This window comes from Ictidomys tridecemlineatus, chromosome 1 (genome assembly GCF_052094955.1).
Source record: "Ictidomys tridecemlineatus isolate mIctTri1 chromosome 1, mIctTri1.hap1, whole genome shotgun sequence".
Classification (NCBI taxonomy): domain Eukaryota; kingdom Metazoa; phylum Chordata; class Mammalia; order Rodentia; family Sciuridae; genus Ictidomys; species Ictidomys tridecemlineatus.
In genome coordinates this window covers 255,945,627-255,963,364 of record NC_135477.1, presented here as the reverse complement: position 1 = coordinate 255,963,364, position 17,738 = coordinate 255,945,627, and the positions used below count along the sequence as shown (strand labels likewise).

General features: G+C 42.0%; 1 protein-coding gene across 7 annotated transcripts in view; it reads right to left on the bottom strand.

The window, feature by feature from the left end:
- The window catches only part of Sema5a (semaphorin 5A), a 450,819-nt gene that overhangs the window by 22,874 nt on the left and 410,207 nt on the right, over window positions 1-17,738 (bottom strand). For all 7 annotated transcript variants that reach the window (XM_021733399.2, XM_040272850.2, XM_021733404.2 and 4 more), the window contains one exon: window positions 3,231-3,456. In XM_021733399.2, coding sequence (XP_021589074.1) covers window positions 3,231-3,456 — 226 coding nt within the window. The remainder of the gene's footprint in view (window positions 1-3,230; window positions 3,457-17,738) is intronic.

Below are 17,738 nucleotides of genomic sequence, written 5' to 3'. Positions count from 1 at the left end.
CTAAAACTACTTCTTTACCTGTTAACATTCTTTTCCTTTTCTTGTTTTGGTACCAAGGACTGAATATCAGGGTGCTTAACCACTGAGTTATATCCTCAGCCCTTTTTATTTTTGAGACAGGGTCTTACTAAGTTGCATAAGGTCTCAGTTGAATTTGTGATCCTTGTGCCTCAGCCTCCTTAGTTGCTGAGATGACAGGCGTGCTACATACACCATGTTTGGCACCTGTTAACCTTTCAAATGTGAGTTCCTGCTGGTTAAAGGTGCTGAGTTAACTGCTCCTGAATCATGGTCCACAGAGACACTCGTCTGTCTACTCCAGAGAACTCATACCCAGGAACTAGATGCACTTTGACACATGTCAAACTCACCCATGACAGTCTGAGCACCCTTACTAACAGATGTGTTTCCCGGGAGCCAGGGACACTAAGTGATAGCGCAGTCGTGCTGGGTGTGCAGGGAGAAGAGTCTTGGGCATCACAGTGGGCAGCCTTGAGAGCTGCTCTGTAGCAGGCCTCCTCCCAGCCCTCCAACTTGTCAGTAGCCTTCACCAGAATTTGTGTTCGCTCTGATAAACATGCCTCCTTGCTATGTTAAAAATGTTCGATAATTATCTCAAATGTAGGCCCTGTGGCAAATTTTAAATGATGCCTCTCTAATGGTGCCACGCAGTTCAGGGAAATCAAGGTCATGAGGAAACAAACACACCCAGGGCTGTCTGCTGCTGAGCACCTGAGTGTTTGCCCAGAGACTGGCCCTCTCTGCAATTCAGGAGGACACAGGCCCTCGGAGTGTTCCTCTGGGATGAACCAGAGCTTCTTGGTCATCCGTAAAGAAAAACCCCACACAAGGCAGCCTCACGTGGTGTGCCAGAGGCAGAGGGGTGCACTGTTGTGTTTTCAAGATTTCAACAGCAAAACATGAGGATGGTCATGGAACTTAAAGCCTTGAAGACACAGGAAGGGAGGACTTCTTCTTAAGCCACATCCATGGAATACTTTTGGGGAAAATAGAGGATGTCTTTTATAAATGTGTTAGCATCTTTTCCCTACATTTTATTATTAATGTGTAAAACAGATATTAACTGTGGTTTTAGATGTGTCTTGAGAACGGAAGGAATAAGTTCAGAAGGGAGAACAAAGCTAATTAAAGAGGAACACCATCCCTCACTCTCTCATTAGATTTTTGATGTCAGAAGTAGATCACAGTTTGTTTTAAAATAAGAAACAAGTGAACGAGTTGGAGACAGAATTGCCAAGCTTAGCAAATAAGATGAATTAAGATGAACTTCCTAAACTTCCTAATTATCCTAAAAAATCATGAGACATACTTACACTAGAAAAAAAAATTTCTGAAAAGTACATGAAATTCTTGTTGACATTCTTGTATTTTGTCTCAGAACCCCAATTGGAGATTACCAGGCTATCTCTTATAACATGTCCATCTTTAAACTGGGCTTCAGTTATCTTCCACTGGGAGTTTCAATAAATGTATCCTTTCTTCTAACAAAAGCAGAATTTTACAAACTTAATAAGAGTGACTCATTTTGTTGCTCACCAGGCGGATGGTGTTGGTTTCACTTATGTCAATAGTGTATTTACCGTTACCCTTTATCAAAGAAGACTCTCTCTCTCTCTCTCTCTCTCTCTCTCTCTCTCTCTCTCTATCTATCTATATATATATATATATTTAACAATAAGATTGTGTGATTGCTGAGCTATAGGGAGTCTAGTCTGAGACAGAGAGAAAGTAAATTAGAAGAACAAATACAGGTACAGGATGAGAAGTGTACTTTTATAGCTAAAGGTATTTGAAACAACTTTGGGGTCACTGAGTATCCCAGATGTCCATTAGCTCCCAGCTCCCAGTATCCCAGCAGGCCTCAGCCTGGGGACCTTTGGCTTGTGAGCAGCACTGGCCACTACTCAGAGCTTTCCTGGTGGCCATACAGAGGAGAAGCACTGTCCCCCATGAATTTATCCCACCCACGTCAATCCTGCACTGCAATCCAGCTCCCCAGCTCTGGGGCATCTGTCAAGGCAGCCAGCCCCTCTGGGCCTGAAGACCCCTTCTTTAGAAATGACATCAGCGGTGCCAGCCCTTTCTATGTCCCATTTATGTTGGAGAATGAAAGTAAAACCACAACACAGAAGTGCTGGGAAATGTCTGAGAAGGCTCTAGTGCAAGATGTAACTGTCATGGTGTTCATCAAACCAAGCTCCGAGGATGCGTCAGAAGAATACAAAAAGAGACAAAGAGCAAAGCAAAGATTGAAACTCGTTGGGGCCACCAGGCTCTAACCCGCTTTCTCAAGGGCAGAGAGAGGAGCTCCAGGGAGAGTAAGTGACCTGCCCAGGGGATAGACCTGCGGAACATTGGGACCAGACAGAGGGCAGGTCTGGCTCCCTCCCCAGGCTTTCTCCAGGCTGCTAACATGGCACTCAGGGGTCTGCCCAGTTCAGGGGGAGAAGCAATGGCACATGTCCATGGCTTTCTCACACATGGTGCATCTTAACAGAAACATCCTGAATGAGTAAAACAAAGAAATCCACTCTTCCTGACTTGGTCCACTTTGAGGATAAATAAACTGAAATACTATTTTCACCTTATATTTTAGTCCCAGAAAACCTATAGAAAGTCCTTCCTTAGTGTATTTTTTCATCCAAAATAAATCTGACACAAACTACTGTGGACCTTTCATAAGCACAGTGTTATTTGGGGCCTGGATGCACAGAACCATCTCCTATCATGGAGTCCCTTGTTGCAGTTTCAGTTACTTATGGCCAACCACAATCATAAAGTATCAATGCTTGTGTTGACTCAGGGAAGAGACACATTTACATAACATTTACTATGGTATATCTTTATAAGTATTCTATTTTATTATTATTTATTGTTAGTAATCTCTTAATGTGCATAGTTTATCATAGGCTTGTGTGTGCAAGGAAAAACAAGTTTGTATGGTTTTTGGTACTGTCCAGTTTCAGGTGACCACTGGGAGTCTAAGAATGCATCCCCCCATGGACAAGGGGGGATATACCTAAATTCTCATAGTAAGTGTCTCCCCCTTCAATTTGCTGTGAAGTCCACTCTGTTCTGCAGGGATCACTGTGATCAGGACTGCAAAGCCACAATTAACAACAAAGACACACTACCCGTGTTCTTCCAGGACCTTAGACTCAAGATCAAAGGCCTCCCAGGACCAGTCCATCCCTCCCACCATCTCTCACCATCTGTGGAGCAGCCGCTGGTCCCATCGCTGGAACAGTACCGCATTTCAATCCTCTGCCTTCCCACTTCCAGCAAATTGGGATCGGGCAGGCGGGCTTTGCAGGTGTACCGGAACCGCTGTTCATAGTGGCCGCCATTGTCAGAGATGTTGACGGGTGTCCAGGGCGTCCAGGGCGTGGTCTTCTTCAGCTCAGGGCATGCATTGGTGTTACAAGGCTGGTATTCCTGGGAGAGAAAATGCACAGTGTGTTTCAACCCCTTGCAGAGACAGGGCCCTGTCATGACAGCTGCTCTCTTTCAGAGAAAGGTAAGTTTTCTTAAAACTTCAGATCCAAAGACACTCATAGCTGCTCTGCAAAATTGAAAACACATAAACAGAGAGCTCAGCTCTCAGGCCATCTTCACAAGGAACGTGCAGTTTCCCCTGCATACACAATGAGAACAAGATAATAAACAAAGTCACATGTGGGAGAAAAAGGCAATTCTATAAAATCATCTTCATTTTCTTTATCAGTAACCCAAGATGTTGATTATTTGGATATTATGTTTATCTTTTTTCTTTAAAGTATCAAAGTTAAAACCACGGAGCCAGACTTGATTCTTAGACCATGTAATGTTAAGTTTGAGGTTTGTGGATATTGTGAGCCCTGGAGTCACAGATCCAAAGCACTGGGGTGCTTGAGTTTCAACAGAACACATACACCCCACTTTCTAGTCTGTAACACATTTTCCCATCATCCTCCATTAATGCACCCGATATCCTTGTGCAGTTTCTCCTCAAACCGCTCACTCCCAGAAATTCCTTAAAACTACCCAGGTGGGAGGGTCCTGAGTGGCCAAGCATGGAGTAGATCTGAGGGACTGCCAGGTGGATACACCATGTCTGGACCAGGTGGAATTTAGGACTAGGGTATTGACATTCTTCTTGGAACACCTCCGGGTTTATATGAAAACAGTCCTAAATCTTATGGCTGCAAAACCAGGAATAGATGGATTAATCTTGGATGCAGTAGTTATCACAATTCCACTCTAACAAGAAAGGATGTTTCTGTAGAGGGGAAACCAACAACGAATAAGGTAGCCAGTCACTCATGGCCACGCTTGAAAATAGTATCATCAATATTAAACACACACCAAAATAAGCTTTATTATTAAATAAGAAAGCTGTTCTATCCTTTCCCTGTCTCTTTGAGTGGGATATCTTGATACCACTACTTCCGTGGAGCTAAAATCCTGAACTTTCCAGTGTTTTAGGCATTGTGCATGAATTGTGCTGCATGGAAAAAGAGGCTGTAACTCTTCTATCTACCACGTCACTCAGCCTTCCCATCTCCCATCCTCCTAGCATAGTTGTGCTGTAATCCTAGTTAGATCAAAGTTCAGTGTTTGCATTTACCAGTAGGTGAATGCTACCCAGAGTGATGTGGTGAACTGCAATTGATTTATGCTTCTTGTTGGACTCCCTCCGGTCCAAATCCAGGCTTCTCTTGCTTTGCAGAGGTGGTTGTTTAGTTTCTATGAACTTGTCCTTTATTTTTTTTTTAAAGATTGATGTGAATTTTTTTATACCTTTATTTTATTTATTTATTTTTATGTGGTGCTGAGGATCAAACCCAGCGCCTCTCACATGCTAGGCAAGCGCTCTACCGCTGAGCCCCAGCCCCAGCCCCTGAACTTGCCCTTAATTTATCTTCCATCAGGTATTCAGACACAGCAGGGAGGATACCATTGCCTATCCCTGAAAAGTCCCTCTGAGAACCCACTGACCTGCTCCAAACTGGCTTGACTGCTCTCTGATTCCTGAATCACTCTGCACCTCCATGCTGGGCTTTTCTTTCTTTCTCTGTATTCAGTCTTTTATTTCCTGCATTGCAATACTTCATCCTTCTTTGTTGAACTTTCTTTTGCTGGAGCACACACAGGGCCAATGTCTGGTGCTGTTATCACCATAAGCATCTTAATGCTACCCTCAAGCCTGGTTAGAAGTTTGACGAAAAGTTTAGGCTGGGAACAATTTTGCTTCAGAATTGAATGGGAAGCTTCATGTGCTCTCTCTTCCAGTCTCTTTTCTCTCCCTTACTTGTGATCTGTAAAATCATCTGCAGGCAGCTTTGAGGACCTCCTCTTTGCCCAGCATTGTGGAAGGGCACAATGACATCCTTAAGTTTGGGTCATTTGGGTAAAAAATTATATTTTAATCTGTAAAGCAAAGACTTTTGTTTTAGAAAATTTCCCAATGACTCTGTTGGTTGTTTCTTCTCCATTTTTTTCCTTCCTCTCTTGCTGGCTCTCCTGTGGTTTGGATACAAGTTCTGATATTCAACATCAAGCTTCTTATCCTTTATCTCATATTTTCATCTTTTGCTTTTCTTTATAGAATACTACTTTATCTTTACCCTCCAAAATGATTTTTGGGTTTTTTCATCTCTTCTATCATTTTTCAAAGGCCCCTTTTCCATCTCTCATGGTCTTGACTGTTCTGTTACTAGATACAGTGTTTCCCTGGTCCCACGGCCATCTCTGATTTGAGCACCGAAGTGGTAATTTATTCTCTCTTTATGGTTTCTGTATTGTCCACTTGCTGTTTCTCCTGGCGTGTATGAATCGCTCTTTCACATTAGATGATTTCCTCTTTATTTATGGACATTCTTGGTTTCCTGCTCACATTATAATATCAGGGCACAAAGTTCACTGGAGGTCTGAGCCCAGGGGAGGGTTTTATTGGCCATGATGGGAACTGGATGTGTCATTCACATGAAGAAAGCTGTTAGAATCTTATTGTTGTTTGTTTGTTCCTATTGGGCTGTTCAGGAAGACTGTTCCAGGGCCCTGCCCATCTGGATGGTGGATACTGAGTCTCCAGGGATGGGGGGAGAAGTGGAGTAAGAGCTTTGGGCTCTCAGTTTCCAGGAGATAGTTATTCTCTTGATCAGTCTTCTGCACTTCCAAATCCCCCATTCAGCTGAGCCCAGTGACCTGAGGTCCCCTGACAGTCTGTTTTCCTTGGTAAAGAAAAAACTTCCTGAGGCTGGGGTTGTAGCTCAGTGATAAAGTGCTTCCCTAGAATGAGTGAAGTACTGAGTTCCATCCTCAGCACCACATAAAAATAAATAAAATAAAGGTACTGTATCCACATACAACGAAATATATATATATATATATATATATATGTATATATATATACATGTATATACGTATATATATATATATATATATATATATATATATATATATATATATATACACATATAGTGGGTCTTTGCTGGACAGATCAGGTCTAAGCCCCCTGGTGAAGTAGAAGTCAGGCTACTTTACATTTCTCAACAGCATTACTGGAATATGGGAGGTATGAAGCATTATGCTCGATATTAAAGGAAAATTAATCCAACCTAAAATTTCTACCAGACTTTTAATCAACTTTAATCATAGCATGGAGACAATTTCTTAAACAGAAGCCACCTAAACTCTATTTTGCTTCCAATAGAGAAAGATGAGCCACAGATTCCTGAGCTCTGAGATCTAGGGTAGGAAGTGGGAGGATTCTTCCCATCTCTGTGCTGGAGCCTCAAAGAACCACTTCTGGCTTCTAAGCCTAGACAGCAGTGTTCACAGGCTGTGAGACAGGACCCTCAACTGTAATTTACTACAGTGAAAGGATATGAAGCGAAACCAGCACAGGAAAGGCAAAGAAGAGCAGTCCCCATGATACCAGGCCCTACCCCACACCTCTGCACTGAAGCTGTTCAGGAAACTCGCTGAAAACTCAGTGCTCAGGTTTTCCCTGGGGTCTGGTGTACAGGCGCCTCTGCCTGTCATGCAGTTACACCCTGTTGTTTGCATCAATAGTTTGGGCCTGCTTAGCCACTCCTATCAGTCTGGAGATAGGGGAAATGATTTGAAATTCAAATTTCCTGAAGTCAGCCAAGAGCCAACCTTCCAAGCAGGCCTTTCTAAGGACCACATTCGGAGCCAGCAGCTGTTGAGTTTTTCTGTACAGTTCCTCTCTCTGACTCTTGGATATGTTTCCAACCACATTTAAAAAAAATACAATCTGAATCTTCCTCTCTCTTTTTTGTTTCATAGGTTTAAGCCCTGAAAAAACAATCCCTTCGATACTGAATTCTCGATTAGTGAGAAAATGTGGTCCTGCATGTGTGTCCACGACGCCAGCTTGACCTGGGTGCCTAGTACCCTCTATTCCGTCACTGCTCTGGTGACTCCAAGCAGGGTTCTTTACTCTCCATCCAGCCTTTAAATTTTTACGTTGGGCAGCACTCAGAAGCTTTTTATGTTTGTGATATCATAGGCTCTTAAAAGAAAATGCGTAAAGCAGTCATGGCGGCTGGCTGCTCACATTGAATGCCTCTAGCGCTCCCCCTGGCTCATGACAGCTCCATGCCACGCACACTGGAGAGATAGATGACTTCAGCCTTCTTTGTGGACAGGGTTCTTTATTACTGTAGCTTTTGGATGCTGCTTTTTAAATTAAAAAGTAGTCCTTGACTAGATGCGGAAGCCCACGAGAAGGATGACATAAACCCCTGCCTGTGCCCACGTGAGGGGTGCTGTCCAGACTGGAGTGAAAGCAGCAGAGCCCGTGCCACTTGCCCTCGTGATTCTGTGCCAGGTTGGCTGGGCAAGGTCCAGGAGCCCTCTGCTGGCAGGGGCTCGAGACACATGCAGTTTACGGATCTAGGTATAAAATGAGGATGTTGTACAAATTAACAAGTCTGATATCTCCTATGAAATAGTATGATAATTATAATGCTAATAAACAGGGAGACTACCCCCAGTCAAACCTACCTTCCTCCACCAGAAATTTCCTCTTTTCTACGGAGGTGAAGTTTATTTAGTTCTTGAAATCTCTCAGTGGTAAATGTATTTGAAAGCCAGTTCCAGTGACTGGATTGGCATCTATGATGGCCCCAGAAGGACAGGTTGTCACATGTCCCAGGGGTGGACAGTACATGCTGAGGAGGATTGGTGCAAGCTCACTAGATCTAAGATTCTAATAACTGAACCTGTTCTTGAGTTTTAATTTTAATTTCCTCAGAGCACAAAGTTTAACATGAAACTCGGGCTTCTTTTAACTGCTCTGGATGGTTCGATTGTGATACACTTGCTTGAAGTATCAGATTATGAAAGGTTGAGGGATGGTAAGGCCAATCTGTTTTAAAATTATGACTCAAAGTATGAAGTGATTCAATTCAGTCATGATCACTGAGGAGGCTTAAGTGAATCTGTTTGCTACAATTTGGTGGTGGACTGCTGTGGTACTATCTAGATTTGAATGGACCTTGAACACCAAGAAATGATTCTAGGGAGCTAATTCCTATTATTTGTTACATAGGATTCTCAATATTCTGGTGAGATTTTAGATAAGAATGGTTACTAAAGAAATTTTAAGGGCTGGGGATGTGGCTCAAGCAGTAGCGTGCTCGCCTGGCATGTGTGCAGCGAAGGTTCGATCCTCAGCACCACAAACAAAGATGTTGTGTCTGCCGAAAACTGAAAAATAAATATTGAAATTCTCTCTCTCTCTCTCTCTCTCTCTCTCTCTCTCTCTCTCTCTCTCAAAAAAGAAATTTTAAATTCTTTCTCCAATTATGTTACCCATGGATTCTCAATCTCAGTCAACACTGATAAACCACCCATTTAGAAATTAAACTCAGAACCCGACAGATGCAGCCTCCTGTCTCACCCTCAATGCATCCTTGCTGTCTCTCTTCTCACCACAGGCTTGTTTTACAGAATCAAAGTACATATTTCACCAAAGCCTAATTATCTATGTATAATTCTGTCTCTGTCGATAGGTGGCAAGTTTGTGAAAAGCAACTTTATTTTATTTTACTGAGTTTGAGCACATTTACCCTTTTTACCTGGGGAAAGGATAAATCATATTGATCAAGTCACTGATAAGCTTATTGAAATGGAATCTGCATCAGTGTAGGGAGCCAATTTACATGGTTAAGTGGACCCTCTTATTTGGCTATTTGTTTTACCTTTGAGAAACTTAAAATGTTTTATATTTTATAGATTCAAAGTAAAATAGAGAGATGAAGACAAGCCAAGCAGAATTTTGATACCATGTGTTCAGCACGAAGTGTAACAATTGCCCTCATCACTGTCTGAATCTCCTTTCATTCGGACTACTTACAGTTTCCATTCGCATTTATCAAGTTCTCTTTCAGTAACTAAGCTTGGCATGACAAGAGAGAAAGCCATTGTGCAAAAAGGAAATGACCAACCAATTCAAAGTGCCTGCAAAGGGCAAAAGCACTCAAGCATACAGGGAAGTCAATCTGGGACCGCAGGAGTGTGGGTCAATCAGAACAGAGCTGGCAGGAGGTCCTGGAAATTACTTTAGTGATACCCAGGATGAAAAGCTGGTAAACAAAGAGTGGATTCAACATTACATGGTTACAGAGTGACTTCTGGTTCCCACCAAGATGGAGCAACAGAAATAGGATTAACCCTTGCACCAAAATGACCAAAAACCATACTAAATATCAGTTGTAAAAACCCCAGCCTTCAAGCAACCAAGGCCAGTGGTCACTGAGTAAGAAAAAACAATGAAGGAGTCCCATGACCTTCACAGTCCTAACCCCAAGAAGGTTCCCAGGTGGTGGCATGGGACATGGAAACTCAGGTAGATATGATTTAAGGCATGGGAGACAGATGGAAGCAGACGATGTCAAAATGACTGTGGTTCTCAGAAAGAAGGTTGCTAGATGGGAAAAACTACAGCTGTATGCAGAGCCCCACATAAGTGTTTAATGGTGTAAAAATCAGTAAATACACACACACACAAATTACACAGGGGTGGGAAAGACCCACCTGGAAAGATCAACCACACAGGGCTCGGAGCAGTACTTGCTCTCACGAGCAGGAATGGAAAAACACTGAACTCTCAGGGCATCAGTGGTGCACCAAGAAATGTCCTGACCCTTCAGTGGGAAAATGATCAGAGACCAGATGCTGCTCTGACCCAAACTTGCCAGGCCTAAAAGCAAGAACCCAAACCATCAAACTGGTTCTATGTAACTTAATCACATCCCAGAAGAGATCTCTAGAATATTTTTCAAACAACAAAATTGTCCAGCACAAAACCAGGTGAAACTTACACATCAAGCATCTAATCTAAACTTAGGAGGTATGCAAAGAGGCCAAAGACAAAAAACAAAACAAAACAAAAGGCCACAACTTATGACAAGGAGAAAAGTCATACAACCGAAATGGATGCAGAAATGAGATAAATGAGATTCTGTTCCTCAAAAACATTAAAAGGCTTATTGTAGCTGCATTTCATACGATGCAGGAGCTCAAAGAAAGCCTGGGCGTACCAAGTAGAGACCTGGAGGGTATGAGGAGGAACACCTGGACTTGGCAGCTGCACAGTGTTTGCTGATGGCTGCAAAGGAGGAAGTAATCCCAGGTCATTTCATGAGATCAGATGTTATCAAAGTCAGAGAAAGGCTCAGAAGGGAAGAACACTACAGGTGAGTATCATCCTTCACAGACCTTAAATCCCAGATGCACTCCCACACACATTCTGTGCACCTACATAACATGCCTACGTGCATAAATATTATTTTTTTGGTCATTAGCGTTTGAATATTTAGAACTGAAAATAACCACTAAGTATTTGTAGACATATGTTTCATTAATACAAAATGTAGTCAACTCCACCTTCACTTGTCACTATATATATGCCTGAGAAATGTCATTTCCATCACCCAGCCAGCCTGTGTAGCAACTGCTTGCTCCTGTGTGTGTGCGTGGGTGTGTGTGTGTGCACACCGCACATGTTCCTCTTCCCTTGGCCACCACTTGCTTCACTTACACTCAGCTCCTTTGGCTGCAGGGCTCTTCATGCTGGTCCAGGCCTTTGAACATGAGAGAGTTACAATCACCTTCCATGGAAATTAGAGAAGTCTGAGTCACAGGGTGGCATGGTGGAGGGAGACCTCGGTCCGTGAGCAGTCTGACTCACTGCCTAATCCACTGAAAATCATCCTTGAACACTTAGAACACTTCCCAACATGTGCCACACAATGGGTCAGACAACATGGTCTCTAACACCAGAAACCATTTACAGTCCATGGTCTGTCTTTAGATTTAGTCAGCTGTCCCGGATAAATACCCACGTGCATTTGAATCTGATTTTCATAGAAGGTGAAAAGATATTCAAAATGCTGCATGACAAACTCTGTTCACACAAGTTACTCTGAGGAGAGGCCAATGATGAAGAGATTTTTAAGAATTCTACTCTGTGCTCATTCCACTATTACTACCAGTCGCAAAAAAATATAATGGAATGTAATAGAAATGTTTTGAAAAATTGCAAAAACAATATTGCAACAAAAAGTGAATGCTTTTAAGTAGAAAATCATCCACAACTCCATGACTGTACACAGAAACGGTGTTCAGCAGGTTCCTGCTGAGTGGCCATGCACATTTTGTGCCACCGTCCTAACCCTTCATTATGCCACTTGCTTACATCCAGGCTGGTGCCTGGATTGTCTCAAGGGCAAAACCTGGGAGTGAAGCAACTTCTTGCCCCACTGAGTGATGGGCACCAAGGCTGCTCCTAGGGGGAGCATGAGCCTGCGATCTTGGGCCCTCAGACTATGCACTCACTTTCAACCAGCAGAGTGTGGATTCTTCTAGGTATAGAAGAGCAGCCAAATACTACTCTGCAAAAGGAAGTGTGTGTGTGTGTGTGTGTGTGTGTAGAGGGGAGTGCACATTAGATTTTATACCTGCACATATAAAAAAATGGAGCTGGCTCTCCTCCTTCCACATTACTTTAGACATTTCTCTTATATATCATGGTAGACAGCTCAAGAGGATAAGAAAACCAGTGCTGCTGCTAGAGAACTGGACTGCAGAGGCTGAGATCTGTAGGCACTTTGGACTCTATAAATGAGCATCTCAAACGAGAAGATCAATTTATTTACTTTAGCCTCTATAATTCCTTTAAATTCTTATTTTTTGAGAGTGAAAGTCAAGAATGCAGACATCCTTTTTTCTAAATATCTTGCAATGAAAGGTGAAAGTACTTCTAGGTGGAAGTGAATACCTATCACTGGGGGAATGAAAACGGGTGACCTACAGCCAAGGTGTCCACCCTTTATTTCCATTTCTCCATGTCTAAGGCGGAAATGTTCAAATATCATATACCCACAGGACAATTTACAATACTTTGTACAGATTTTAGGCATTCTTCCAAAGAATTATGAGAAGTTTTGGAAGAATTGAAATAAATAGGATAAGCCACAGTGGGGTTATGTTATTAAGATTAAGGGTTGGGCAGGACTGCTCATTTAACTTGCTTTTGCAACAATACAGTTACTCCAGATTCTTTTAAAGACACACACAAAAAAACAACAAGTATTAGTGCAGTTTCTTACTAGATTATGTTGGCTATCTATGCCTCCATGGTTCACAACCACAAGAAATCAAATCCCATGGCCATAGGATTTGAATATGATGGTTACAGTCACATAATCAAACTTGTATGGGTTAAAGTGGTTCCATTTCTTAGCAAAAAAAAATGTAGAGTAAAATTGCAGAAAGAGTAATTATGGAGAACTCAGAAACGAAGACACAGGCCGAAACCCATTCTTAAGCCCTTGTTGGGAGGCAGAGTAGGCCACTAATGGTAAATATTTTGTAAGTTTCTGGATGCCAATCTTTGATATATAAATTTATTTATATATGTTTTAATCAGCTTTCTCACTGCTGTGATGACCAAAATAACTGTAGAGTAGGAAAAAATTATTTGGGGGCTCACAGTTTCAGAGGTCTCAATCCACAAGAGCAGTCTCCATTCTTCTGGACTTGAGATGAGGCAGAACAACATGGTGGAAGAGTGTGGTGGAGGGAAGCAGCTCACATAATGATCAAAAAGCAGAGAGAAACTCCACTCTCCTTATACAAAATATGTACCCCATAGCCACGCCCCCAATGAACCACCTCCTCCAGCCACACCTCTCCTGCCTCCAGCCCCCACTCAGTTAATCCCATCAGGGATCAATTCACTGATTAGGTAAAGGCATGAACCAAACATCTCTCCTCCAAACCTTTTTGCATCATCTCACACATGAGCTGTGGGAATATACTACATCTAAACCATAATAATACAAAAATTAATTTCTAAAAGTTTTAGGTTTTGAGCTTTGAAGAAATACACTAAGAAGAACCACCATTTTGCCCAACCATCCCACTCCTCAATCTATAGCCAAAGCACTTAAAATCAACATACTACAGTGACACAGGCACATCAATGTTTATAGCAACTCAGTTCACAATAACCAAACTATGGAATCAATCTAGATGTTCTTCAACACATGAATGGATAAAGAAACTGTGGTATATGCACACAATGGAATATTATTCAGCTTTAAAGAAGAATGAAATTATGGCATTTGTAAGTAAATGGATGGAGCTGGAGAATATCATGTTAAGTGAAATAAGCCAATCTCAAAAAACCAAAGGCTGAATATTTTCTCTGATTCACATATGCTAATTCACAATAAGGGGGGCTAGGGAAAAACAGAGGTACTTTGGCTTAGGTAGAGGGGAGTGAAGGTGGGGAGGGGTTTTGGAAGTAGGAAGACATCATTAGCCTAGGTACATATATGATTACATGACCAGTGTGATTGTACAACATGTACAACCAGAAGAATGAGAGATGATACTCCATCTATGATGGGTCAAAGCAATTCTACTGTCATGAATAACTAATTAGAACAAATAAAAAATTTAAATAAAAAAGGAGAAGAAATTTGAGTTGCACAGTGCTGATAGTACAGGCAACTTGATTTTGACTTCTTGCTTTGCAAATAAATGAAATTCCACTCTCCTCTCTTAGACCTTCTGGATGCCATTAAAAAAAAACTGCTGTCTTGTGACTAAAGGAACTTAAGACAAAAGAGTTACACCTTCTTCTACTGGCTTCTCTAAATTGTAAAATTCCTACCTAAAGACTTCTCACAGGGACCAAGCGTAGTGACGTCTGCACTGCTCAGCTCTCTTCTGCTTTCCATCAGACACGCAGGCCTGTGCATCCCCAGGGGTCACGGTTTGGGTTTGGGCATTCGGTCCTGGAGCCTTGGGGCAGCCAGTCTATTCTTTGCCTGTTCCCGCACCCAGCTCCTTGATTGTGGTGTCATAGCTCTGATCTCAAAGTGCTTTCACAGTAAGCGCCTGCTCACACACTGTGGGGTGTGGGGATCTAAGAAGCTCCTGAGATCCCCCAACCCCCTACCTTCCCTGGAGTTGTGATGTATCAGTCAAGTTGCAGGTACATCCACTCTCTCGATTAGGCCTAAGACCGAGAGAGAGAGAGAGAGAGAGAGAGAGAGAGAGAGAGAGAGAGAGAGAGAGAGAGAGAGAGAGATCTTTCTGCTGGCTTTGAGGGACTGAGCTGTCATGTGTGGCCACAACTTAGGGCAGCCCAAGTTGCTGAGATCCACCTCCAGACGATGGTCAGCAGGAAATCAGAGATCTCTGTCTCCAAAACACAAGGAACTCAATCCTGCAAACACCTAGGGTCCTCAAAAGAGGAGCCTGACCCTCAGAAAATACTGCAGCTTTAACCACCATCAGGTTTCAGACTGTGAGACACTGGGCAGAGTAGCTAGTGAGATTCCACACAGACCACTGACGTAAAGAACTGTAAAAAATAAATGCATGCTGTTTGAACCATTAACTTGTATACATAAATCTAAAACTAATACACATCTACGTATTCTTTTTTATTTTTATTAGTTCTAATTAGTCATACATGATAGCAGAATGCATTTTGATTTATGGTACACAAATGGAGTACAACTTTTCATTTCTCTGGCTGTACTCTCTGTATGCTTATTGGTTTGTGTACATAAAGGAGAAATTTACGTCCTGGCTCTTCTTCCAATGCTCTAAGGATTCAATGTATTAGACGATTGAAATGAAGTTGGATTTTCTTAACCTCTTGCCTCCTTTGAATCCCTGTATCAAGGAATTTTCCATCATGGAAAACTCGATGTCCTCTATCATACTTTTCCAATTCTTTATTATGAGAAAGTTTTAGTGAAAAGTAAAAAAAAAAAAAAACAAAAAAAGACTATTACTTGTTATTCATGATTCACAGGAAACTCAGGGTGTTGAGAATCCTGGAGTTATCTAGCAAGCTGAGGTCTGTTGCTACAATTCATAGTTTATTAAGTTGCCTGATGCTATTCACAATTAATGTTGTTGAACTTCACTCTATAGAATAGAAAAAAAATACACATGGGCTGCCCCCTAATTTGTATGTAAACCTCATCAACTCCATCAGAGCTATAGGTTTTAATTCACTATGCTTGAAAAGTATAAAGATAATGCCTTTTACTTTCAGAGCATATACAGCATTTAAAATGGTGTTCTACTCATTCTGTGAAAGAGTTTTCCTAAAGTGGGTCTCTGTGGGATGCTGACGGATGCTACCAATGAAACATCTGCTTTCAGAAAAAACTGAGAAGCTCTGGGTTAAACAAAGTTAATGGGTTTCTCCAAACGGGAAGCGTCAGAGCTGATCTGGGAGCCCTGTGAGCACAGAGCTTCCTGTGTAACCAGAACTGAGGACAGAATATATTAGCAAACATGGCCAGAGAGGTCATTACCTGGAATCACACAGGTGCTGGGGCTGTTCAGTTCTTCCTGTGAAGCTCTCTGTTCACTCTTAAGTTCACGGCCAACCCCGACAAGCAGGAGAGCCCAGCAGAGACACGATTCCTTTCTACTCCCCGCAGCCCCTTAGCCGGTGCCTCAGCTATCTTAGCTGTAGAACTGATTTACTTGTAATGAAACATATGATGCTGATGATGTGAGGGTGTTAAACCAAATAAGAGTTTATGATCATTAGCAAGAGTGTCTATACGAGGCATCCTTTGTTCTGCATAGCAGCCTGGAACCAAAGACTGGATGCAGAACATGAAATGATCAGCAACCACTGGACATGGTAACTGGAGGAATGATCCTCCTTCCCAAGAAAGTGCAGATGGTCACAAGAATCCGTGGTTTTCCTGCCACGGCTAATGCAGCAGAGTGTCTTTATCGGTATGGTAAAGTTAGTGAAGTCTAACTAGCACGTATGCATCTGTGTCTGTGATTTCACATTTCCCCCCACCCCGGGATGTGATCATCTAGTAGAAGATTATCCTCTCCTAAATGTGCCCTTATCTGAGTTTACACATAGCTTTCATTTCACCAGCTCACAACTAAATGCAGATCTCATGCCCTGACCAATAGCAGTAAGGACATTTATTTATTTTAAAAGGCTCACAACACAAATGATGTATTTGGAGCATGCATGGCTGAGGTCAAAGCCCTTGTGACATTTCATTTCATTGTTTGGAAGTATTTGGAAGCCTGGGGTGTTCTTTTGGCTCTCTAAACTAAACTTAATGGATCTGGAAAATGAAAACATGCATGTTTTATCAACATCTTTTCTCTATTAAAAAAATCCCATGGAGCTGTATTCTGGGGTTCTTCTTTTGGAAAAATTACTATAGGAAATTAACTTTTTTCTTCTTAACTACAAATATATAAGTGATCTTGTTTTAATAACTCAGAATGTTGAATTAGGTTCTTTTTCCCACAAATGTTTCCTACTCATGGGTAATGACCTAATTACGTTAATTTTAACATTTCATATTTTAAAACTAAAAGTCAAAGTAATATTGCCTAAATGATGCTTTCCATTCACAATACACTTCTGAAATCATCTGCCCAGCCATCCATGTTTCAGTAATCATTGTCAAAGCATCGATACCCTGTACAAAAAGCTGATCTATGTCCTCAGAGGTCTTAGCTATTAATGATGAAAATAAACATGTGGCATTTAAGGGTCATATGTGAACATGCCGTAAGTTCCACAAATGCCTATTTCAGGAGTTATGATGCACAAGGGATTTGATGATAAATATCCCCACAGTCGTAGGACATTGTAACTGACACTCTGGCCCAAATCCCATGGAGTACTCAGCCAGGATCATGAATCCAACAGGCTGAAGTATTTCATTTGAGGGGGGTGCTGTCCTCAATTGCAGCACCAGAAGTGGGACACATCCAACATCCCTGTTGGCTTGAGCAACCAGCTCTGGCTAAAATCACGGGTTATGATAGCAGGCTGTCATTGCTACCAAAAACAAAGACAGCCTCCCTCAATCTCAGCCATCTTAACCAAAGTTGTAATTCTTGATCTCAGAAAATAAAAGTTGACTAATTAAAACAGTAAATTGTCAAAGCAGTTGGGTGTGACTACTGTTTTTTCTTAATAAAAGTTAAAAGTCCTTGGGCCCTGGTTTTATTAGTGCTCAAACTGTGTGTGTATTGTCCCTGCAGCGATCAATGGAGAGGGTAGGTGTGAGGGTGGCCTGCCAGCACAAGTCACCACTGCTGACAGCCACAGTCACACCCCACATGATGGCCTGGCTGGGCTCCTGTCTCCCTCACCATTCCATCCGGCATCAGCAAGG